Source organism: Hypanus sabinus, chromosome 6 (assembly GCF_030144855.1).
Source record: "Hypanus sabinus isolate sHypSab1 chromosome 6, sHypSab1.hap1, whole genome shotgun sequence".
Classification (NCBI taxonomy): Eukaryota; Metazoa; Chordata; class Chondrichthyes; order Myliobatiformes; family Dasyatidae; genus Hypanus; species Hypanus sabinus.
This window is the reverse complement of record NC_082711.1, coordinates 44276853-44303584: the sequence shown is the minus strand read 5'-3', so window position 1 is coordinate 44303584 and position 26732 is coordinate 44276853. Positions and strand designations below refer to the sequence as shown.

Sequence of the window (26732 nt, the reverse complement as noted above, 5' to 3'; positions counted from 1 at the left end):
CTCTGAGCAGGGCCCGGTGGATTGGAAGAGAGCAAATATCATGCCACTTTCTGAAAAAAGAATGTAGGCAAAAGGTGGGCAACTATAGGCAAAAGACAGGCAACTATAGGCCAGTTAGCTTAACATCTGTAGTCAGGAAAATGCTTGAAGCTGTCATTAAGGAAGGAATAGCGAAACATTTAGAAAGGAGTGGATCCATTAGACAGATGCAGCACGGATTCAGAAAGGGCAGGTCCTGTTTGACAAACTTTGAGGACATAATGAGTGCAGTGGATAGAGGGGAACAGGTGGAAGTCGTATACTTGGATTTCCAGAAGGCATTTGATAAGGTGCCACACAAGAGATTGGTAAGTAAAATATGGATGCATGGAGTCAGAGAAAGTGTATTGCCATGGATAGTGGATTGGTTAACTGATAGAACGCAGAGAGTTGGTATAAATGGGTGTTTCTCTGGTTGGCAGTCTGTGGTGAATGGAGTGGGGGGGTGCCACAAGAATCGGTGCTGGGCTGGCAGCTGTTTACTATTTACATTGATGATTTGGAAGAGGGGACAACTAAGTGTAGCGTAGCAAAATTTGCTGATGACACTAAACTGAGTGGAAAAGCAAATTGTACAGAGGATGTGGAGAGTCTGCAGAGGGATATAGATAGGTTAAGTGTGTGGGCCACGGTCTGGCAGATGGAATACAACATTTGTAAATGCGAGATCATCCATTTTGGAAGAAATAATAGAAGAGCAGATTATTATTTAGATGGTAAAAGATTGCAGCATGCTGTTGTGCAGAGGGACTTGGGAATGCTTGTACATGAATCGCAAAAAGTTGGCTTGCAGGTACAACAGGTTATTAAGAAGACAAACGGAATGTTGGCCTTCATTGCTAGTGGGATTGAATTCAAGAGCAGTGAGGTTATGCTGCAAATATACAGGGTACTGGTGAGGCCGCACCTGGAGTACTGTGTGCAGTTCTGGTCTCCATACTTGAGGAAGGATATACTGGCTTTGGATGCAGTGCAGAGGAGGTTCACCACGTTGATTCCAGAGATGAAGGAACCTATGAAGAGAGATTGAGTCGCCTGGGACTGTACTCTCTGGAATTCAGAAGAATGAGAGGGGATCTTATAGAAAAATATAGAATTTTGAAAGGGATAGATAAGATAGAAGTAGGAAAGTTATTTCCATTGGTAGGTGAGACTAGAACTAGGGGACATTGCCTCAAGATTCAGGGGAGAAAATTTAGGTTGGATATGAGGAGAAACTGTTTTTCCCAGAGAGTGGTGAATCTGTGGAATTCCCTGCCCGGGGAAACAGTTGAGGCTTCTTCACTAAATATATTTAAGAAACAGTTAGATAGATTTTTATATAGGATGGAGCTGAGTTTATGGTCAGATCAGCCATGATCTTATTGAAAGGTGGGGCAGGCTCGATGGGCCGGATGGCCTACTCCTGCTCCTATTTCTTATGTTCTTGTAATGCTGAGTCTTAATAAGACACTAGTCTTGCCACTTTTGGAGTATTGTCAACAGCTTGGGGCCTCATATCTCAGAAAGGATGTGGTATCATTGGAGAGAGTCCAGAGGAGGTTCACAAGGATGATTCTGGGAATGAAGGGGTTAACATATGAGGAGCATTTGGCAGCTTTGGGCCATTACTCACTGGAATTTAGAGGAATGCATCAGGATCTCATTGGAACTTACCAAATGGTTGAAAGGACTAAATAATGTGGATGTGGAGAGGATATTGCCTTTGGTGGGGGTATCCAGAACTACAGGGCACAACAATTGAGGGGCAGCTTTTATAACAGAGGTAAAGAGGAATTTTTTTAGCCACATGGTGGTGAATCTGCAGAATGCTCTGCCACAGACTGCAGTGGAGGTCAAGTCCGTGCGTATATTTAAAGCAGAAATTGATAGTTTCCTGATTGGTCAGGGCATCAAAGGATATGGCGAGAAGGCAAGTGTATGGGATTGAAGGGGCTCCAGGATCAGCCATGTTGGAATGGCAGAGAGGACTTGATGGACCTAATACTGCTCCTATGTCTTATGGTCACCAAGGACATTCCCTCTTCTCAATACTACTATTAAGGATGAAGTATAGGAACCTGAAGACACACGCTCAGCATTTCAGGAACAGCTTCTTCCCCTTTGGCCTCATATATCTGAATGGACAATGAACCCATAAACACTTCCTCAGTATTTTCCCATTTTTGCATTACCTTTTTAATTTAATTTTCTTTTTTATATTTACATCTTATTGTAATTTACAATGTTTTTAGTATTACGTATTGCAATGTACTCTTGCCACAAGACAACAAATTTCATTCCATACTCTGCCAGTGATATTCAACCTGATTCTGATTCCAATGTGCTCGGAGGTGGATGAAATGAGTGAGTTCTTAAGTGAAAATTTGGCAGAAGCATTTACCATGGAGAAGGACGCATCAGATGGGGAGATCAGTGTGGAGCATACTAATTTGTTGGGGCATTTTCAGATAAAGAAGGAAATAGTGTTGGGTATCTTAAAGAACATTATGTCAGATATGTCCACAGAGCCTGATGGGATATACCCCAGGTTTTCTGAGAGAGACAAGAGATAAGATTGCTGGGACCTTGACTAATATCTTCATGTCCTCTCTAGCTACAATTAAGGTCTAAGAGGAACAGAGAGATAATTTTTTCTATTATTTAAAAAGGGAAATAGAGATCATCCTGGAAACTGTAGACTGGTGAGTTTCATTTCAGTGGTAGACAGGTTGGTGGAGAGGACTCTAAAGGATAGAATTTATGAGTGTTTTTAAAAACCATGGCTTTATTAGAGACAAATGCTTTGTGTATGGCAATTTATGGCTTACTAACTTGAGTTTTTTGAGGAGGTGACAAAGGTGATTGATTAGGAAGAGCTGTGGATATTGCATATATTTGGCTGCATTTGCAGTATTGCATTCAATTCTGTTTTTCCCATTATGGAGGCTTTGGAAAGGGTGAAGAAGAGGTTTATCAGGACGCTGCCTGAATAAAAGGGTACGTACTATATAAGAAGAGGCTGGACAAACCTGGTTGTTTTCTCTGGAGTATCGGAGGCTGAGGGAAGATCTAATAGAGGTTTATAAATTCATGAGAAGTATAAATAGAACAGACAGCCAATATCTTTTACCCAGGTCGAAATGTCTCATAGAAGAGTGCATGCAAGGGTAAGTTCAAAGGAGATGTGCAAGGCAAATATCTGTACACAGGGAGTGACCTGTGCTTGGAGAGCACTAACTGCGGTGACGGTGGAGGTAAATGTGCGAAAGGCACTAAAGTAGCACTTGGAGACACTCATGAATGTGCAGGAAATGGAAGAATATGGACACTGTGTTGACAGAAGTGATTATTTAAATTGGGCATTTATTTACTAATTTAATTATTTCAATACACATTGTGGGCTGAAAGACCTTCTCCTGTGCTAAACTGTTCTATATCTATGTTAATAGAAACACAGAAACATAGAAAACCTACAGCACAATACAGGCCCTTCAGCCCACAATACTGTGCTGAACATGTACTTACTCTAGAAATTACCTCGGGTTACCCGTAGCCCTCTATTCTTCTAAGTTCCATGTACCTATCCAGGAGTTTCTTAAAAGACTCCATCATATCCTTCTCCACCACCATCACCGGAAGCCTATTCCACACACTCATCACTCTCTACGTAAAAAACATCTGTGCCTGACATCTCCTTTGTGCTTACTTCCAAGCACCTTAAAACTGTGACCTCTCGTGTTAGCCATTTCAGCCCTGAGAAAAAGCCTCTGACTATCCACACAATCAATGCCTCTCATCATCTTATTCACCTCTACCTATACTTTCTATGTTCTAAGAGCTCTCTCATGCTTTTACATACATTTCCAAATGATAACATGACAAATTTAGTAAACAACTTTAAACTTAAGCTATTTGCTACTTTCAAGGCTGTTCTCAAAAAAGCTAACCAACTTAAACTAGATTCATGATATATATTTCATCACTTGGCCACATAAATGAAAAGCAGAATGACCACCTCAACATAACTGTACTGCCCTTCAATTTCCAACATTTCCTTGGCATGGCTCCTTCAGTATGAAAATAGTTTAACTCTGATGATCATGAAAAACTCTAAGTAAATTCATATAGAACATAGAAGATTACAGCACACAACGAGCCCTCCAGACCACAACGTTGTGCCAAACCAATTATAATAAACATAACTGTCCCATTTATTATTTATTGTAATGCCTGTACTGTTTTTGTGCACTTTATGCAGTCCAGCGTAGGTCTGTAGTCTAGTGTAGCTTTCTCTGTGTTGTTTTTTTACATAGTTCAGTCTAGTTTTTGTACTGTGTCATGTAACACCATGGTCTTGAAAAACATTGTCTCATTTTTACTATGTACTGTACCAGCAGTTATGGTCAAAATGACAATAAAAGTGACTTGACTTGACTTGACTAATGTACCCAGTGCTCCTGACATAGTCTGTTCTACATTGGTGAGAACCAATGTAAATTGGGGACAGCTTTTTTGAGCACCTTCACTCCATCCGCAAATCAGATTTCTTCTTCTCCAACTCTTTACCTTTTCTACTTACCACCTTCTAACTTCTCACTTCAACCACCTCCCCTATCTACCTGGCTTCACCTACCACATTCTAGCTTGTACTCCTTCCCCTCCCACCACCTTCTTATTCTGGATCCTTTCCAGTACCAATGAAGGGTCTTAGTCTGAAACATTGACTGTTTATTTCTATACATTACTTCCATCGATGCTGGCTGACTTACAGTTTTCTTCCAGCATTTTGCATGTGTGTTACAATACTCCAGATGCAGCCTAACTAGTATTTTATAAAACTAAAAACTAATTTCCTGACTTTTAAACTCAGTGCTCAACTAATAAAGGCAAGCTTGCCTTCTTAACCACCCTATCAACCTGCATAGCCACTTACTGGGAGCTATAAACTTCAACCTCAAGATCCCTCTGCTCATTATACTGCTTAGCGTTTTGCTCTTAAGTGACCTGTCTCCTTAGATTTGACCTACCAAGGTGCAACACTTCACCTTTATCTGGGTTAAACTCCATCTGTTATTTCTCTGCTCGTATCTGCAACTGATCTACAGTATATTCTCTTGGTATTCTTTGCCATCCACAACACCACCAATCTTTGTATCATCTGCAAACTGAATGATCCACCCATTTACATTTTCATCCAGGTTATTTCTATACATCACAAATAGCAGAAGTCCCAGTACAGATCCCTGTGAAACACTACTAATCACAATAATTCACTCTGACCACTATTTCTGCCTTCTATGGGTAAGCCAGTTCTGAATCCGAACAGTCAATTCACCATGGATCTCATACATCTTAATCTTCTGATGAGCCTTCCAAGAGGGACACTTTACTAAATTCCTTGTACACAACATCCACACCTTGTCACCTCATCAATGAACTCAGTCAAGCATATAAGACCTAACTTACCCACAAAGACCCTAGCAATCTTTTCCTTGCCTCTCTAAATAACCTGGGGTATATCCTATCAGGCTCTGGGGCTTACTGTATCTACCTTAGTACTCTTTAAGAGGCCTGTTATGATCCCAGCCCCCTCCTTTGTGAGAATAGCAAGAGCACTAGTTGGGGGGGGGGGGGGTCAGTAGACCCAGGAAGTGGGAGAGAGAGAGAGACGTGCTGAATAGACACAGGAAGTGGGAGAGAGAGAGAGACGTGCAGAGTACTGCGTTCCAGTGGGATGCAAAATAAGGTGACATTGACTATTGCCTCATGGAGACCACGTGTAAAGCCCTCAGGCAAAGTGGGCTGGTTGAGAGAGAGATTGCATCATCCCAACCTGATTGACACCTGCGACCCCGTGAGGAAGTATAAAAGAGGGTCGGGGGGGGGGGGGAAGCCCCTTCAGATGCACCAAGAAGACACGAGAGTGATCCCGCCATAGCGGGAAGCCATTTTGAAGGAAGCCACGTGCGTTAGATTCCAGGATTGGAATCTGTGGCTGGAATCACGGAAAACTACTTTTAACTAACATCGGGGAGGGGGAGCCCGCTCCCCTGATTCAACGGATGCTTCATACAGACCTGGCAAGTTTTTCCTTTTCTCACCAATCTCTCTCTCTCTGTCGCAACACATGAGACCCAGCGATTCCCAAAAGGCTGAAGCCTGCAGACTTCTGAGTGACTTTTATATTTCCAATGGACAATATATTATCCCCTAGACAACAGTAGAGCTCATTTCTTAATGATGATTATTACTATACCCGCGCTTTAGATTGAGTATTGACGACGTGCATTATCTGAATGTTTGTATTAACCTTACTTTTGTGCCCCTTTATAAATAAAAACGTTTGAAAATAGTGACATCAGACTTCAAAGGACCTCTCTATCTTTGCTGGTAAGTTATCCAGTTACGGGATACATAACAGGCCCAACACTATCACCTCCTTTACCTCAAAATGCCCTGGCATATTATTACACTTAGCACTGATCTCCCTTTCCTCCATGCCCTCCTATTTGGTAAATACAGTGTATATTACTCATTATCCGCATCGAAGCAAATGGTTATCTCTTTATCCTTGAGTGGTCTTACCCTTTCATTGTTATCTTCTTGTACTTGACATATGTATAGAATGGCCTGGCTTTGGATTCCTTTTAATCTTACTTGCCAAGGACTTTTCATGGCCCCTTCTGGCTTTTCTAATTCCCTTCTTGAGGACTTTTCTGCCTTCCTTATAATCCTGTTTGATTCTAGCTTCCTAAACTTTACATACTTTTCCTTTTTTTTCTTGACTAAATTCTTCCCCTCTCTCAACATCCAAGGTTCTCTTACCATCCTATCCTTGTCCTTCCTTCCAACTTAAATAAATCCACCTGAATGCACCCACCAAAGTCTGACCCAACTAAACCCTTTGCACTCATAAGGTCCCCCACTACAATTAGGAAGTTGAGGTCTCCTGTGACAAAAACCCTGCATATATTAATACACTCTGCTTACATTACCTTTCAAGGTAAATTACATAGCTTTTGCTACAATTTTAACTGGACAAGGAACTGTGCGAGATGGAAACAAATGAAAACAATGTGCATAAGGGAAAGATGGAAAGCAATGATTCAGAGAAAAAAGTTATAAAGTGAAGTTTAAAATGCAAATAGTGACAAAGCAAACAGGCAAAATTGGTGGAGAAATGGACAGAACTACGTTAAAATTAGTGTATTGAGGAGAAGTTGCTTTATTAAAATAAATGCTTTTCAGATAAGACATTAAAATAAGACTAGTTGCTTGTTCAGGTTGAAGAAAAAAAAAATCCCACTATTCTTTTTCCTGAAGAAATAACTCCTCTCCTTAAGTTCACCAAGTAAAATTACTATAATTACTCTTTTTTTGCAGTTTTAAAAATACCTGTATTACATAATCTTACTGACAAATTCAGCTAAAGTATACAGTGGAGAACTGAATGGCTCCACTGAATGGAGTACATCTGGTCCTGCTTTTTCTATTCATGTGTACTTGGGAGTATGATCCCAACTTCCTCTATATATATAAAATATGATAGAAAGTGGATCAACAGACAGAAAAGGTATCAGGTAAACAAAAGAATGCATAATTCATTATTAAAATTCCTGGGCCAACCTTGCCTGTGGCATTCCCCTATTCCTTGTTCTCTCATGGAGATGCGAGAGATTATAAGATCAATACATAGGGAAATTTAAGAAAAAAATTTGCAAAGAAAGCAGAAAATATTTATACTTCATACGCTCACTCTCTTGATTGTCGGGCTGCTAACAATCCCTAGCTCCTCAGAAATATATTCATCCCTACTATTAGGCAAAATATAAACAGTTTTGGAGCAACAGGCATCCTGACTAACATGTTGCCTGATTTCCTTCCTGTCTGAAGCAAACCCGCATTATCCCCTAATTCCACAAGGAAAGGGGTTCCATTTAATTGTAATCCAAGAGGTAAAGGAGGTCCCAGCTGTTGAAATAAATCTATCCTTTTCATAGGACAATCCTTTTCTTAATTTTCAACATTTTCAGGGTGATAAGGTGATCAAGTATTCACTACTAGATTCCAAAGCTACCCACATACCTAGACTTGAGATCCTACCAAATGTTCTTAAACACCTATGGACCACTTCAGAGCTGGAAAATAGTTTCTTAAAATTTGCAGGTGAGGTTTATATGATTGCTTGTTGAGTTGTATATATTACGCTGTTGAATAATACCTTACTGAGTAAGTCTAATTGAACAAGCCACGTCCTTAATCTTTGAATTTATTTGAAAACCATTAACTTTGTTTCCAATTACTAGAGTTGTTGCCTAATTAAGCAATTGTCATTTTGCTTGTAAAACAAATGTTATGTGGTTAACCAGATTTTGATCTCATTCAAACACTATGCAATTTATAGCTCTATCCAAGTGTTTTATATTAAAAAGATTATTGTTGCAGGTGTTCAACACATGTACAATAGCATAGACAGTTACATAAGTATGAACGTATTTCTACATCACAAAAGCATTGTTGAGCTTCTGCTAACCTAATATAGAAACAGATGGCTCATGCTAAAACACTTAAAAATTGAACTTCCTTCTGTAGCTAGACCTCATGAGAAATTGTTTTCAACATATAGTGTAATTCAAATACCAGAAAATAAATACATTTATATATCAGTTCATATCTTAATAATGTTATAATGAAAGAAAAATATATTCTGGTAATTATAAACTGCAATAAAGCTTTAGACAATTACAAAATGAATTTTACACAGAATTAATTCTGACAGAATACTTCTGCACAGCAGCATACTGATATCTTGCACATTGGTCTGATTTAATATTTTATACCCTAACAGCTCATTATTAAAAATATAAGATGATTAGCTGATGACACAGCACTGAATAGAAATGCAAATTGTGATGAGAATGGAAAGACTCTTCAGTAGTTAAGGATAAGTGCATAGCAACGATACAGCAAATGAATACAATGTGGAAAAACATGTGATTTTCACTTGGGAGCAAAAAAAACAGAAATGCTGTGTGTTTTTAAAATTGCGTGAGATTAGGAAATGTTAAAAGATAACAAGGTGTTCTTATCCCAAAGTCACTGAAATCAAATATGGATGTAACAATCAGATTTTCCATGACCTTGTTGAGGGGAGAGAAGGCTCAGAAGACTAAGCGGCCAACTCCTGCTCATATTTCATATTTTTGTTTGTGATTGAAGAGCAAAAACACAGAGCCCAACACACTAAATTGTTCTGTATTTCTTCCACCCATTTTCATCAGACAAACAATCCATTTTTTTCTTATAAAAATGTCCAATCAAGGATCGAATCAAGACTAGCAGTGTCAGGAATCAGGCATAAACCTGCTGCAATTCCTGCAATCTCTGAAGGATTCTTACCAGTGTCTCCAGCCTGCTCCAAACACTCCTCATTAATTGCAAGCAAAGCTTGACAATCTGCCTGATTTCCTAGCAGGGATCATACATGTTCAGAGTTTTCCATTGAAAACTTTGTGCCCAACTCACAACTATGATCATCAAATCCACTTGTGTCAATATTGGATTTGTGGCAAATATTCTCTAAACGATTTCTAAACTTTGAGAAGAATATTTGTCATTTTCTAACACAGCATGTCAGCAAGCACATTCATGGCCATATTTCATTACCTTCAAATATTTCACCACTTTCTGAATCTGCCAATATTCAGAAGGCAAATCAGTGCTGGACTCCTGTTGTCTATCCATATCTTGTTGCTCTTCCTCACTATCTGTAGAACTCTCATCCATGTCTTCTGCCTCTAGAGAACCTCTGCCATTACAAAATTTAAAAAAACTTAACAACTGAAGAGGAAACAGTTCACCTTTACATAGTTAGAATATTCCTTTGGCTGTATCTTACACCATTTATTAAAATATGTTTAATTGTAGAGAACATTATAAACAATATATAAAATTATTTAACCAAAGTGTCTCTCCTTTGTGCAAAGTCCAGTTAAGTTTCTGCCCAATGGTAGCCCATTGTAGTGAACATGACCTTGCTAACTGAATTGAATGTAAATGAGAGGTGGCTATACTTCATGGTTTTGATGATGGGTCTTTGTCTCATAATGTTTCCTGCCACTTTAAAGTCAATATCTAAATATTTTTCAGCTCTGAATGTTTGCAAGTACATACAGGCGTCTATTAACTTATGAATAATACAGGGTACATGGAATATAACAGTTCACACTGCTGGATGTTGCCCAAAGGTAATCTAATAATATCTTTAACATTAAGATTCCAGAAGAAGAACAATATTCCTCAACATTGCTACAAAAAAACTAATGCCCTCCACTCCACACAGCTGAAACCCTTTGCAATTATCAATTAAGACTTTGACCATCAAAGACTTTGCCACAATAACAACCTCTCATTCAATACAAGAAAGACAAAGGAGGTGATTATTAACTTCAAGAGGAAGAAACTGGAGGTCCATCAGCTAGTTTATTGTGAGGGATCGATCAGAGGTGGAGAGGGCCATCAACTTTAAATTCCTTGGTGTTATCATTTCAGGAGATCTGTCCTGAGTCAAGAGCACAAATGCCATTATGAAGAAAGTACAGCAGCACCTCCACTTGCTTAGAAGTTTGCAAAGATTGAGCATGTCATCTAAAACTCTGACAAACTTATATAGATAGGCAGTGGAGAATATATCAACTGGTTGCATCATAGCCTGGTATAGAAACACCAAGGTCTTCGAACAGAAAAGCCTACAAAAACTAGTGGATACAGCCCAGTCCATCACTGGTAAGGCTCTCCCCACTACTGAGCAATCAGGAAGATGGCACCAGAGTCGCAGGGCCCTTACCACAGGTTCATTAACAGTTATTAGCCCTCAACCATCAGGTTCTTGAATCAAAGGGGACAACTTCTCTTACCACATCACTGAAGCGTCTCCACAACCTATGGACTTATTTTCAAGTACTCCTTATCTAATGTTCTCGATATTTATTGTTTATTTATTTATTTATTCCTTTTTATTATTTGTCTCTTTTTGTATTTGAATAGTGTGTTGCCTTCTTTTGCACATTGGTTGTTGTCCGTTTTGTTGGGTGTGGTTTTTGTATTTACTGTGACTGCCCACTCGAAAATGTATCTTAGGGTTGTATACAATGATGTATGTGCACTTTGATACTAACTTTGAACTTTGACTCCACATAAGAACTTCTCAGTTTTCTGTCCACCAATAAGTGTAACTTTGGTCTCAACAGTCTCAGTTCTAAATAGCAGATACAATAGGCAGATGATACTGTCAAGCATTGATAGAATTGAGGCTGTAGATACCCACCAAATATAGAAGCAGAAAAAAATGAAAACAATGCACAAATGGGTGAGTATTAAAAGAGTGTTAAAGCATGAAGGAGTGGGTGCAGATTAAGAGATTATGTGGTCAGCAAAAACATGTTAACATTTTCAAAATCATACTTAAAACACAATCACACAAAGTACAATGAATTAGACTTGCAGCCACTTGAACAAATAGACATTGTTTTTTAATGCAAAGGAAGTATTTGAAGTATATCTTACAACAAAACAGTCAGGATAGTTTATTTAATATTTCTGAGTAGAAGATATTCAACAAAGAGAATAAGACTGTTAAGGGGTTGTAGTGTTATAAAAGTAGGATAGCTCAGAAGACAAATTATGTTAAAAAGTTTAAAAAAAGGAAATTCTGTGGGAAGAGGGAATATTTCTGAGGGAATTTGATGAATCATAAATATTGCAAGGGAGATAGAGGAGTAAACCTGTGAAAATACTCATGAAATATAGAGTAGTGTGATTGGGTGATACCTATTATCCCAATATTTAAAAAAACAAAAACGAGTTTCTGAATTGTGTTATGATGACTTTAAGATGATCAGCATATTTTCATAGCAGGTACAGGGAAATACAAGACATAGAATTATAAAATTATGGAGTTGAACAGTACAAAAATGAGCTCTTTGGCCTAAATCATCCATACTGGCCAGATGGTAATGGTAAAAGGCAAGTATCAATCAAAAGAAGTTTTTTTCAAGATGGTGCTGAACTATGATGTCCATTACGTTCTTTATTTTTTAAGGCTGGGGACAGCATAGGAAGTTAGCATGCATAGGATGGTGCATCCGGCAGTCGAGGACCAGAGTATGGCAATTCAGGGGGTCGAGCCCCAGAGGACAGCGAGTCCAGAGTTGAAACCCAGAGGACAGTGAGTTCAGAGGTTGAAACCCTAGGTGTGCAAGACTGGAGGTCAAAGTTCTAGGTCTACGAATTTGGATTTCGAAGCCCAGAGGTCAGCGAGTCTGGTGGTCAAAGCCCTAGATCATGAATCTCCAAGTCAACAAGTCTGGAGGTCGAAGCCCTAGGCAAGCAGTTCTGGAGGTTGGAGGGCCGGGAACATGGTCTGGAAGGTGGCATCTACAGATGCTTTGTTATGGGGTTGAAGGCTCATCTGTGTGTATGGGTTGGGAGGGGTGGAAGAGAGTTTGATTTGTTGTTGCTTGTTGTATAATAGCTATGTGCTGTCAGCTGAACATTAAGAGCCTGTTATGTTGGCTTCAGAACGTGTTCACTTCCATACTGTGTTGGTTGTTAATGCCACCTATGCATTTCATTGTATGCTTTGATGTACGTGTGATTAATAAATATATAAGTAATAAAATAATAAATAAGTATAACTTCTCAACTGGAGGACAGCTAACATCAGTGGGACCCAAGGGATAGCATCAGGTAAATAACTCATCTGGATCATACTGACCTTCATTTCCGATCCCAACCACCAAATGGTGAAATTGAATTCAGCCCCAATTTTCCATACTTTAATTGAAAAGTATGGAAATCCCAGACTTGCTGGTATATTCAGAGGGTCAAACATTTCATATTTCTCTGCCATTAAACTCCTCATGAAGTCCAACTGGATCCTAGTGAGGATTAGACACAGTCTCCAAATGATTTCAATTGGGATCAGAAGAAACAGATTTAGATGAGATTTAGGCTCCTCACACTTCTTTCAAACAAAGGTGCTTTACACTTTGGCACACTGGCACTTGCATGTGTCCCAGCTATGCCCCCTTTTATGTGGATCAGTCTATGTTTCAAGCCTACACTGGTGGCCGTGCCCCACTTTTCTTTTCTTTCATTACATCAATGACTGCATTGGTGCTGTTTCCTACCTCCTTGTGGAACTTGTCAACTTCATCCACTTTGCTTCCAACTTCCACCCTGCCCTCAAATTTACATAGACCGATCCAATGACCGATAGCGTTTCTCCTCTTTCCAAACACTATGTCCATTTACATAGAAACATAGAGAAACATAGAAAACCTACAGCACAAAACAGGCCCTTCGGCCCACAAAGCCATGCTGAACACGTCCTTATCTTAGAACTACCAGTGCTTACCCATAGCCCTCTATTTTTCTAAGCTCCATGTATCCATCCAGGAGTTTCTTAAAAGACCCTATCATTTCCACTTTCACCACAGCCGCCAGTAGCCTATTCCAAGCATTCACCACTCTCTGCATAAAAATCTTACCCCTGACATCTCCTCGGTACCTATTCCGAGCACCTTAAAACTATGACCTTTCATGCTAGCCATTTCAGCCCTGGGGAAAAAGCCTCTGACTATCCACACAATCAATGCCTCTCATTATCTTGTACACCTCTATCAGGTCATCTCTCATCCTCCGTTGCTCCAAGGAGAAAACACCAAGTTCACTAAACCTATTCTCATAAGGCATGCTCCCCAATCCAGGCACATCCTTGTAAATCTTCTCTGCATCCTTTCTATGGTTTCCACATCCTTCCTGTAGTGAGGCAAACAGAATTGAGCACTGTCCCCAGGTTGCATACGAGTTCCGTTCCTCAGTCCATCTTTAAGACGGATTTGTACGTAAGTTGGAACAAGTACATCCGGTATTATTTAGCATCAGTCAAACGTTTGTCTTAGTATATGCTATATATTTTGCCTTTCTGTGCATATAAAAAACTTAAGAAACATATGTATTCCAATAATTAAACCATCGCGTTGCTTAGTAATAATTGTAGCTTTCATCGGGGCAAGGCCTTTCACATGTTCCATTATTCTCACTTTATCCTTTAAAATTGTTCTGATCATCGACCGACTGTAGCCTAATGCTTTTCCAATGACCAATGGCATTTCACCTCTTTCCAAATGCTTTATTATTTCCAGTTTATTTTCAATCGCGATTGCTTCCCATCAATGGAACAGAAACACTGCGGGCGGCGGGTCTCGAGCTGCACCAGCTCTCGAGGTCCACTGAGTCCTAAGGGCCACTGTACTGATGTCTCCGGGTCCGAAACTCCACCGCACTGAGACAGGCTAAATGGGACAAGTGGGGGTTGTGCTGGATTTGGGTACTGTATTTGATCCTCCACAATATTTTGCATGGGAATTTAAACTGGAGGTGGCAGCATTTTTTTTACGAGGTTGAGTTGCGCACTTGACATTATCCCGGCACAGCTGGTACGGGAGTCACAGGATCGACATCAACCCGGCACGGGAGTGGTCTGTCACTAAATCGAACTTGGGAAACTCCGTTCTCCAGCCCGGCGCTAATATCACTGCACCACCAGCCGACAGGAATGGTGGGGGGGGGGGGGGGGCCGGGGTCAGGGTGAATCTTACTAAGAAAAATGTAAGCCAAATGCAAAGTTACACACTCAACACAGTGTAGTGTACTCAGCATTCAACTCCTCTGCACCCTTTCTATGGTTTCCACATCCTTCCTATAGTGAGACCAGGATCCTATACAGCTGCAACATTACCTCTTGGCTCTTAAACTCAAGCCCATGATTGATGAAGGTCAATGCACCATGGGCCTTATTAACCACAGAATCAACCTGCGTAGCAGCTTTGTGTGTCCTATGGACTTGGACCCAAAGATCCCTCTAATTCTCCACGCTGCCAAGAGTCTTGCCATTAATGCTATATTCTGCCATCATATTTGACTACCAAAATGAAGCACCCTACATTTATCTGGGTTGAACTCCATCTGCCACTTCTCAGCCCAGTTTTGCATCCTATCAATGTCCCGCTGTAACCTCTGACAACCCTCCACATTATTCACAACACCCCCAACCTTTGTGTCATCAGCAAATAGACTAACCCATCCTCATCCAGGTCATTTATAAAAATCACAAAGAGTAAGGGTCCCAGAACAGATCCCTGAGGCACACCACTGGTCACTGGCCTCCATGTAGAATATGACCTGTCTACAGCTACTCTTTGCCTTCTGTGGGCAAGTCAGTTATGGATCCACAAAGCAATGTCCCCCTTGGATCCCATGCTTCCTTACTTTCTCAATAAGCCTTGCATGCAGTACCTTATCAAATGCCTTGCTAAAATCCATATACACTATGCATCGACACCTCCCTCCCCTTTCTCGATCTCTGAAGGCAGCTTATCTACTGATGTCCATTATAAACTCATGGTCTCTCACACCTACCTGGATTATACCTTTTCCCACCCTGTTACTTGTAAAATGCCATCACCTTCTTTTAATTCCTCCACCTCTGCCACACCTGCTCTCAGGATGAGGCTTTTCATTCCAGAATGAAGGACATGTCTTCCTTCTTCAAAGAAAGGGACTTTTCTTCCTTCGCCATCAACACTGCCCTCAACTGCATCTCTTCCATTTCATGCATGTCTGCTCTCACTCCTTCTTCCTGCCACCCTACCAGGGATAGGGTTCCTCTTGTCCTCAACTACCACCCCACCTGCCTTCACATCCAGCACATAATTCCCCGCAACTTCCACCATCTCCAACAGGATCCCACCACCAAGCACATTTTTCCCTCACCCCCGCCCTTTCTGTTTTGCACAGGAATTGCTCCCTAGGCAACTCCCTTGTTCATTCATCCCTCCCCACTGATCTCCCTCCCAGCATTTAACCTTGCAAGTGGAACAAGTGCTTCACCTGCCCCTACACCTCCTCCCTCACTACCATTCAGGGCCCCCAGTCTTTCCAGGTAAAGCAACACTTCACCTCTGAGCTTGTTGAGGTTATATACTGCATCTAGTGCTCCTGGTTTGGCTTCCTGTATATTCCCATTCCCATTCTGATATGTCTACCATGGCCTCCTCTTCAATTGCAATGAGGCCACACTCAGGTTGGAGGAACAACACCTTATATTCCGTCTGGGTAGTCTCCAACTTGATGGCTTAAGCATCGATTTCTAAAACTTCCAGTATTGGCTTCCCCCCTTCTTCATTCCCCATCCCCTTTTCCCTCTCTCACATTATCTTCTTGCTAGCCCATCATCCCCTTTTCTTTCTTCCATGACCTGCTGTTCTCTCCTATCAGATTCCCCCTTCTCCAGCCCTGTATCTCTCTTTCACCATTTAACATCACAACTCTTTACTTCACCCCTCCCACCCCCAGTTTCACCTAACACCTTGTGTTTCTCCCTCCCCTCCCCCTACCTTTTAACTCTAATCCTCATCTTTTTTCTCTAGTCCTGCTGAAGGGTCTCGGCCCAAAACGTCGACAGTACCATTTTCCACAGATGCTGCCTGGCCTGCTGAGTTTCTCCAGCATTTTGTCTGTTGTTCTGATTTGCAACATCTGCAGATGTTTTCTTGTTTGTGATTATGTCAATGCAATCTAGATCATTATTAAGTGTACTATTTGAATGGAAATAGGCAGTATCGTTCCTATTACACCTATATAGCAGTAATGAAATGCTATTATCACATGAATTTACCATCCAAACAGAAACACAGAGTGACACAGAAAACACAGAATAAAGTTCAAAATCTATCGATATTCCTATGATTGGTGTTATGGGAAAATACAAAGAAAACAAACCAATTAGAAACATAAACTCACATTCTCTTCAATGAAAATTTCCTTTCTTTAGATTCTTTGCACTTGTATCGCCTGGTTGGAATCATTTCATCATTTTCTTTGCCTTGTTTAATCTTGCCGGCAGTCTGATCTTTCTGTTGAGTTTTGTCATCTTTGGAGCTTTAGAAGATAAGAGAATTACTTTGAAGACTGCAGAAATCATATAGAGCATAGCCTTGAACTATGTAAAAATGAAATTAAACACCTTTTATTTGTACTGATTATTCTGATCTTTTGATAATTTCATAAAGTTGTTGGGATAGCAAGGAGGGGATCAAAACACTTTATCAATCCAAAAAGAAGCATTTAATTGACTATGAAACCTAATAGTGAATTCCTGAGTTCTAAATGGACAAACAGAAAAACAACTAAAGAAGGCAATAATGCATAGACCTCAGGCTAACTATAAATATCTGAACAGTTAGTTTTGGAACAATGAAACAGAATACCTACTGACATCTGTAGACATATGGCTAGCATTGATGCATCTATAGATAGAAAACAAAGCCAATTTTAAATTAGCATCAAACTTTTGTGTTCTTGGAAAATTTCCACAAAGGAGGCTAAATAAAATAAAATCAGAAGAACAATCAAAAGAGAGGATGTTCTTGTACAAGCAGCCCAAACGTCAGAAAAAGGAGATCACGGGACATAAATAACCTCCAAAGTGAATTACAGGAAGAGGTCTGGAGCAAGAATGTTCCAGAGAAAGGAGATAATATTGCATGCAGGAATGTTTGAAGGATCACACAAATTAAGATTTCAGCCTCAGTATAAAAGAAGCTCAACATTAAGCATCCACAACTAAGGGGACAAACAACTGCAGAATTGCTGACTCTGGAGTTCAGTCAAAACCAGCAATCCTTAGAGTGCACCCGGCCAATTCCTCTTAGATTAACAATTATCTTAGCCTAAACAAGGATGTACTGATTGAATTGATTAAATATGGGATCTTTTTTTAAAATGAGTAATTCATATAAAATAAAGAATATTAAAAGATAAAGGTTATTATTGAAGTTCTTCATCGAACGTGTGAGTTGATCAAGGGACGGTAGGTCAAAACATGCAAACCTGATTGATACTGTTGCAATACTGAGGGAATATGCCAGCCAAGAAATTGTTTTACTATCGTTTAAAGGCATTAAAATAGCACTCTGTGTCCCCCTAACACTGTCAAAGTCTCTTAATATGATTCTGTTTTGCTTTTCCAAGAGTACTGTTGCTGAGTTTCCATGTGTATCTTGGCATGTTATCAGTTTCAATACACACTATTTTTTGTTCTATTGCAAATTCTCACAGCAACTGGAATTTAATCCAGCAGCAGCAACATTAGCAGTGAGCTTTTAAGGGAAATACCACAATAAAAGCAACATTCCCTCAGATTTTAGGCACTTAAAGTGAGGATGCTGCAATGATAGGTTGGATGGGTCGTTTGCAGAAAATAGCACTCCCAGATGATCAGAGGAACCTGGACAGGATAAGGAAGAACAGGACTTTCAGCATTGATACTTGTACAAGGTGCCCACAGTAATCCTCCAAGACTACTGCAAGATGGTCCTGGCAGGCGGATGCCAGAGGTATTCCCATATAGAATAACACTATATACATCCAGTCTATGAACACCTCCACTCTGGGAAAACTTGCAAATGCCTGTTCTTCCTTGAAAGAAAATAGATGAAGTCTAAGTGATTTTTGTCACGCATCACTGACAAGAAAAAAAAACTGTGAGATGTTGTATATGTCATGGAAACAATTTAGAATGATCCTGAGGCTAGGAAGCTAAAACAGTAATGACTTCCATGCACTCACCAGCGAGTACATTGCTGAGCCAAGAGAGCTCCTCTAATTTTGATTAACGTGTATGTGCACAATGAAAACAAATATGCACATCACATATCTCCTTGCTCAGACAGGCAAGATTGTGCTGAAGAGACAGCAGTCCCAGCAAGCAGAACTGTCCACTCATACTAACCAGCCTAAAGGGGAGGGTTTTCAATCTCCTATAGTCTACAGTAATCAAACCCAGAAGCAGCAAAGCATATTGGAATATGTGTTCAATATGTGTTTAATCGAAAATGAAAATTCAAAGAGAGGTATACAGAGGGAAAAGGTGTATCAATATTGTGAAGCCTACAATAACAGCTGCTTTGATAGATTACAGGAGAGAGAATTCTGGAGGACATAAATGTCAAGCCACTAAAGAAACTATCTAATTGTAATCTACATAATTTGGACAATGTATAGTGGCATAGTAAAGAGTAACCAAGGTCTTTACATTTTTGTAGTGTTTCTGCATGGGCAAATAGAAATTGTGCTACTAGCAAAGTATCCTTGAAGAAGTGATAATCATGTCAAGTTCAAGTTCAAATCAAGTTTAATTGTCATTCAATCTCACATGAATATCCATGCATACAGCCAAAGGAAACAGTGTTACTCGGGGCCAAGATGCAAACCACAGTACCAACAGTCACACACAGCACAAGGCACATATAGCACACATAAGACAGTAGTAAAACACTGTCACACAAAAACATATAGTCCATTCTTGAGTTCACGAATGTTGCAGCAGTCTGCAGTAGAACACAATAGAGCTTGGTCTTCTGCCAAGCAAACACTGGGGTCCTGCACTGCTCCAGCACAGACACTGAGCAACACTGTCTCCAACACTCCGGTGCAGTGCCCGACTCTGACACCTCCCCCAGGTGTTTGAAAATGGCTTGAGGCCTAGTCTTTAGTGTGACTAAGGCTGCACAGCTCCCCACTGTCCAACCCCATCATTGAAAATAAATCAGTGAATTGCTTGAAAAATTCCACACCACCAATGTCCAAATGAAGCGACTAAGAGGATCACTCGCTGTTAGACTGCACACCTCCTTCATGCACCGACACCCCTCTGTCAGAGGTAGGATCCTGGTCCAAATCCTTCAGTTCCTCCATCAATGAGCAACTTGCTCATGGAGCAGACCTGCAATACTTTGAGTTCTTAATGCCTAGCAGAGTCTTACAATCATAAAAAACACACTTATAAAAGACAATAACACCTTTGGTTGATGCCATCTGAGCAAACTGCCATCTTACAGGATCATGTGTCAACTATCAAATGTAGATTAGTGATAAAAGGTCCAAAATGGTGAAAAGGAACATTTTAGCTATAAGCAATTTTCTCCAACACAACAAAAATAATTTATTCCAACAAAAACCTTTTTCAGTACATATCAGAGTAGCTTAATCAAAAGCTTGTATCAAATATGGTCACCAGAAAGGAAATGAGAAAACTCTCTATTCCATGCCTATAATCTTATCCAGAAACCTACAGCATAAATCAGCAAATGGGATTTTAGGACAAATGTTGTGCTCACAACACTACAGAAAGACTAAAATGCAAATCTTAGACCCAGAAAGTGCTGGTAGTTAGCTGGCACATCTGGAGGGAATGCAATATTCTGGATGGTAGATGTGTGCAAATCTGATCCACCATCTTGCTATTGAACCCACCACTAAGTAAGCTTGCCAAAATGTGGTCAATTCATTCACTTCCTATTGTGGCCCTTATATTTTGAACCAACTATTTAGAGCAGCCCCTTTGATTTAAATGAATATACTTATGTACTTAATAGCTTAATATATTTAAAAATAAATGTGTAATTTTAATTGCTGATTTAAAAAATATATATTTTATTTTTCCCAACTGTTTCCAAATATCGGATTGGTTAAGCTCTTAGCCTAGCAGCAGCCCAGGCATTGCTCATGGCCTGCTGCATTTTTCAGAAGGACCACAATAGCAATACAAGCAGTGCTTAGGAATCATGCTGCCTCAAAAGTTCGGTGCAGGAATAGGATGGATCACAGTGGTGGCTATACAGGTAGCAGGCATAAAAGACAGACCTCAGTCAAAACACATGAGATACAGCAGATGCTGGAAATTATCTCAACATTATTTGGCTCAATACAGCAATAAGGGAGGATGTTTGCCCTATCAAGTTCCTGCCAGCATCTACACAGCAAAGGAATGAGTCCCATTCACATGGCTCTACACGTCTAGTTCCCTCAAATGCTCAACAAATTTTATTTTGAAATCATTGTCCATGTCTGTTAGAAACACCCTTGTAGGCAGCAATCCTCAGATTACCATCACCTGCTGCATCAAAGTGCTGTTCCTCAATCTCTCTCTATCCATAGCTTTAAATACATCCTGCCATTTACGTCTATTACTACTAATGGGAAAAGTTTGTTTTTTTCTACCTTATCTAAATCTTTCACTATTTTATACCTCTATCAAGTTTCTTATCAACTTCACTGCTCCTGGCTTCTTTAGGCTAATTCTAAGTTGAAATCCCTCATCTCTGGAATCATACTGGTAAATCTCTTCTGTACCCTCTTAAGGTCTTCATTTCTTTCCGTAAATGCGGTGACCAGCAGATGCGTAGGTACAAGTGGGTGAGATGAGACTCCGAGAGTGCATGAAAAGTAAATTATAAAACAAATTTTGCATTCATTTTCTGAAATGAAAAATGTATACAACTGAAAAATTTCTGGGTTTATGACTCTATAAGTGTATTTCTTGTTATTTAATATCAAGCTGCACATGGATACATTCATAATATTTCTCCATTGGTTACCTACATCTGCTGATGAGATGACTCCTTGATCTTAAGGATATTTTCTTCTTTCTTTGCATCCTTTATCTTAAACTTTGCAGATTGCCTATTTCTCTCAAGTTTATTCTTGTCCTGATAATCTTTAAACTTTTCACCTAGATCCATTTCATCATTAGTAGGCACTTCTGTTTTTAGAGTCTTACGAGTAGCTGTGAGTTTCTTCTGTAGTGCAAAATTCTGAAAAAAAAGTTATAAGAAGTTGAAAGAATTTCTAAATAATAGGAAGGAACAATTCTGTTAATATATTTTCTTTAGCAATTTAAGTATGTTTATCATAGCATAGCAGTTAAATTACTAGTTTCCAGCTCTTTTAAATTCAAGTAACTAGTGTAAAAAATTAATTTAAAAAGCAAACTTAGTATCAGTGATCATGAAACTTCTGGTTTTGTTGTAAATATCCAACTGATTTGAATAAGTCACAAAACCTGTGATTGGTACCCTTGAGTTAAGATCATCGCTGAATTTTAATTTCAAGGACATCTGCAGATGAACAATTAAATGCCAGCTTTGTAAAAAACATCCTCAACCATGAAGAAATAAAAAACCTTAGACTGACATGAAGTTTGCACTCAACAAATTATATTCTGTGGTCAATAGCCTTGAAACAAGATACTCAGAGTCCCTTTCCATCATTGCTGGTGACTTCAAACAAGACAACTTCAAGAATGTGTTACCAAAATACTGCCAGCACATCTCCTGCCACACCAATAGCATAAAAACCCTCAACCAATGTAACATAACAATTATAGTTGCCTACTCAGCCATCCCCTTCCATCACAATCAGATCACCAGGCTGTGCTCCTACACCCTGCATACAAACAAAAGCTGAAAAGAGGGGATACAGTACAGAAAGTAATATAATGCTGCTCTGAGGAAACAGATGAGCTTCTATGCAACTGCTCTGTGTCAAAAGACCGATCTATATTCAGAGACTCAGTTGCCAGCCTAAATCAGCATGTCACTTCTGTCATGAACTTTATCAGCAAGTGTGTTGAGGACTGTGTACCAAAGAGAACAATCTGGGTGCTCCTGAACTGAAAAGCATGGATGGACCAGGTGTGGCACACCCCATTTAAGTCCAGGTCTGCAAATTCAAATCAAATGATGCTGACCTTTACAAGAAACCAAGATACGATCTCTGTAAAGCTGTCAGAGATGCTAAGGGTGTACCAATCCAAAATCAAATCCCAGACCAGCTGTCAGTAGTGGCAAAGGCTTACCATATATAAGGGTTACAAAACAAAATCTGGCAGCATTACCGACATCAGTACATCCTTTCCTGATGAGCTTAGCACATTCTATGCATGTTTTAAACAGAAGGAAGTAGGTATATCATTACCCACCCCGACAGCCTCTGATGCACCTGAACCCACAGTCACTGCTGCAGACGTAAGATTAGTCTTCCAGAGAATGAACCCATTGAAAATATCTGACCCAGATGGAGTTCCTGGCTGTGTCCTTAGATCCTGTGTAGATCAGCTGGTGGAGTTATTTTTTGTTTGTTCAGTTGTTAAGTCGAGTCCAAATCTTCAAGTTATTTGCAAACATTTTTAACCTCACTCTGCTTCGAAATGTGGTTCCCACCTGCTTTAATAAGACCACTATCATCCCGATATATAGCAGAAACAAGATGATTCTGACATCTACCATCATGAAGTGCTTTAAGAGAGGGCCAACTCCTGCCTTCCAGACAATCTGTTTATCTCCCTGATCCTACACTCATCTCTGGAGCATATGGACAGTGAAGGCACCTACACTATTGTTCATTGACTACAGCTCAGCTTTCAATATTATAATTCCAAGCAAACTTATCACCAAACTTCAGACATGAGGAGTTAACATCTTCTTCACAATTGGATCCTTGACTTCCTGCCAACACAGTGCAGTCAGTTAGGTAAGTAGTAACATACCTGCAATGATTATTTTAAACAATGGTGTTCTGAAAGTTTGTGTCATCAGCCCCTTACTCTACTCTCTGTACACTCATGACTGCATGGCAAAATTCTGCTCTAACTCCATCTAAAAAAAATGCAGATGATACCACTATAGTGGACCATAGTTACATGATGTCATGACAGCAAACTTTCCCTCAATATCAGCAAAACAAAAGAACAGGTCATTAACTTCAAAAAAGCGGATGGGCAGTACACATGCTCATGTCTATACAAACAATGTTGAAGCTGAGAGGGCAGAGCACTCCACAGATTCACCACTATTTGGCTAAAAAAATCCTCCTCACTTCTGTTCTCAAGAGTAATCCCTCAATTTTGAGTCTGTATCCTCTAGTTCAGGATACCCCCACCAGAGGAAATATCCTCTCCACGTCCACCTTACCTAGTCCTTTCAATATTCAGTAGATTTCTATGAGGTCTCCACATATTCTTCTAAATTCCAGTGAATACAGGCCCAAACCTGCCAAACGCTCCAAGTTTTATATGTGGATTGCATGCTGGAGGGTATCAGAAGCTGTGCATTGGTAGACATGGGGTCAACCATCACCATCACCCATCCAGGTGTCCTCACCAACACAGATCAGCCATCCTTGCCTGGGTGGACAACAATGGCAGTCCAGCTGGCTACAGTCACCGGTGACTGTGTAGCAATCAGAGGGAAGAGGTAGTTGCACGTCGCAGTGGGGAACAATACAGTGAAGCTTGAGGTGTGGCTAGCCCACATCCAGGAGTCCTACATTGTAGGCCTGGACCTGCTGTCCTGCTGTGGAACCCATGTGTATGTGTTGGGGGCAACCCTCGACCTCAGCCGTGGCTCTCTGAAAAGGCAGCTCCAGGAAGCAGAGCTGGCAGAGGCAGCAACAACCACACACCAGTCTCACAGCAGCTCACCACAATACAGCGCACCCTACTGCGGCCCACCACTTGCAGAACCAGGGGCAAGCGGTGGTGATGGCACTTCAGGTAGACCTCCCCATCATCGATCAGCAGCTGCGCAGTGAGCAGGTGAGTGATCCCATGTTTGGTCGCCCGAAATGTTGACTGCTTCTTTCAATGGATGCTGCCCGACCTGCTGAGTTCATCCAGCTTTTTTGTACATCTTGATTTGACCACAGCATCTGCAGTGTACTTTGTCTGTGCTAACACTTCTATTGGCCTGGGTACAGGTAAGACACGGAGCTGTTCGTGCACTGCTGCAACACTTGCATGTCCCAGAAGAAGTCGAGCCCACAGAGTAGGGCACCAATGTAGCAGCACCTGATAGGGGCCCCAATATAGATCTACTGCCCCACCGGAAGAAAAGACTATTCCCCAAGTTTTGAAGCCATTGGAAGGGGCCAAGAAAGGTGCTCAACTGCATTTCCAATGTGCTAAACTGGGTGTGTTTTCCTGAGCAGTGGAAGGTAGTCATGTTGCACCGTAACAGGCTGGCACAATATCAGCCATCAGCCACCACCATTCCAGCAGGTTTGAAAGAAGGAGGTCACACTCTGGGGTCTCTGCCTCTTCCCTCACCAAACAGTGCTCCATTGGGGGGGGGAGAGGCTACAGGCATCCCACAGCACCCCAGGTGACAGGGTCGACCACCTCTGGGACTTTTGGACTTTGTTGTGGATTCTGAGCTTGCTGGGGATGGCTGACCCCTCAGGTGGGGGCAGTGTAGCACTCCAGGGGTGTGGGGTGGGGGGTTGGTCAGCAGCTTACCCTAGCATTCCTAGTGGCCAGTGCTATTTATTGTGCTTACTTTAAAATGTTTTCATGGGATTATTGTGGGATGTTCAAGCTCTTTTGTTGTTACATTTTACCTTGGGTTATACAGTTATTTACATATGTGTTTGTGGGTCACCCTGTCTTTAACCAGGGTGTGTGATCATCACCTCCCCCATCTGTATATGACCAAGAGGGTTCTTTCCCCAGGTCATATGCCCCTGGTCTGTTTTTGTGCTTGTCACAATAAAACTGGTAGTGAAGCTAAACGAGTGTCTTGCATCTGTCATCTTGGACTGAATGCTGGCTTCAATGTGATTATACACTGGCAAAAAAAATAGACAATAAAAGCTTATATAGACATGTAGAAGGGACCCATTCCTTTGAGACACAGGACAAATTGGGCCTCTTGCACACACAGAAATTTACTTTACCAAGGGCGAGTAAAGACATGGCAGAGAAATTGAACAGATCTTGAAAAATCTGTCAGATATATTACAGATTCAATGATCCAATGATAACTGAAGACACTTTGAGCAAAAGATTTGTTTTACTGTATTTGTCACATGTACATTGAAATATACAGTGAGATGCATCATTTGCAACAGATCAATTCAACGGGGATTGTGCTAGGCAGCCCACAAATATCACCACATTTCTGCTGCCATCGTGGCTCTAACCCATACTCATTTGGAATGTCAGAGGAAGTCGAAGCACCCAGAGGAAACTCACACAATAACAGGGAGAACACACAAGCTCCTTACAGACAGTGGCAGGAATTGAACCCTGATCTTAGTGAACAGCGTTACTCTAACAGCTACACTACCGTCTCTACAAACTAATGACTGCTTTCACTGGGGCTCAAACCCAGGACCTTCTGATGTAAAGTAGATGTGCTAACTACTACAGAATGGTGCCCTACTGCCAGATATTACAAAATAGAGTAGTTGGTGACCTTAAAAATTAAAAAAATATTGCAGAATTATTATCTATTTTGCAGAATTTTAAAGATGGTGGTGTTCTAGTTGTCATCTTGCAATCTCCCATAGATTCTGGAACTACATACACAAAATGCTGGCAGAATTCAGCAGGTCAGGCAGCATCTATAGAAGAGAATAAGCAGTTGATATTTCGGGCCAAGACCATTAATCAGAACTAGAAAGAAAGGGGACAGAAGCAAGAAGGCTTGTTATTCAGCCATTTACATCTTCCACCTGTCCCCTCCCAACTTCTTACTTCATACCCCATTCTCTCACCAAGCACCTTTCTCACCAAGCATCTGATCTCCTCTATCATCTGCCAGCTTGTACTCCTTCCCTTCCCCCCTAGTTCTGCTGTTCTTATAATGAATATCAGAATTTCTCTGATCAGTCAGGCTGGAATTTTAATATTATAGCCAAAGGACAGACCTCAGAACTTGTGGAACAGCAATGGCCTGACAGTTTAGAATTTAGCCAGAACATTTTAGACAAATATAGATTTGGTCTGAACATCACAAATGCAGCTAGTG

At 40.6% G+C, this 26732-nt stretch overlaps 1 protein-coding gene across 8 annotated transcripts in view; it reads right to left on the bottom strand.

The window, feature by feature from the left end:
- Positions 1 to 26732, bottom strand: part of odad2 (outer dynein arm docking complex subunit 2) — a 204490-nt gene that overhangs the window by 126168 nt on the left and 51590 nt on the right. For all 8 annotated transcript variants that reach the window (XM_059972023.1, XM_059972020.1, XM_059972025.1 and 5 more), the window contains 3 exons: positions 21529 to 21740; positions 16888 to 17025; positions 9688 to 9829 (listed from right to left, as the gene is read on the bottom strand). In XM_059972023.1, coding sequence (XP_059828006.1) covers positions 9688 to 9829; positions 16888 to 17025; positions 21529 to 21740 — 492 coding nt within the window. The remainder of the gene's footprint in view (positions 1 to 9687; positions 9830 to 16887; positions 17026 to 21528; positions 21741 to 26732) is intronic.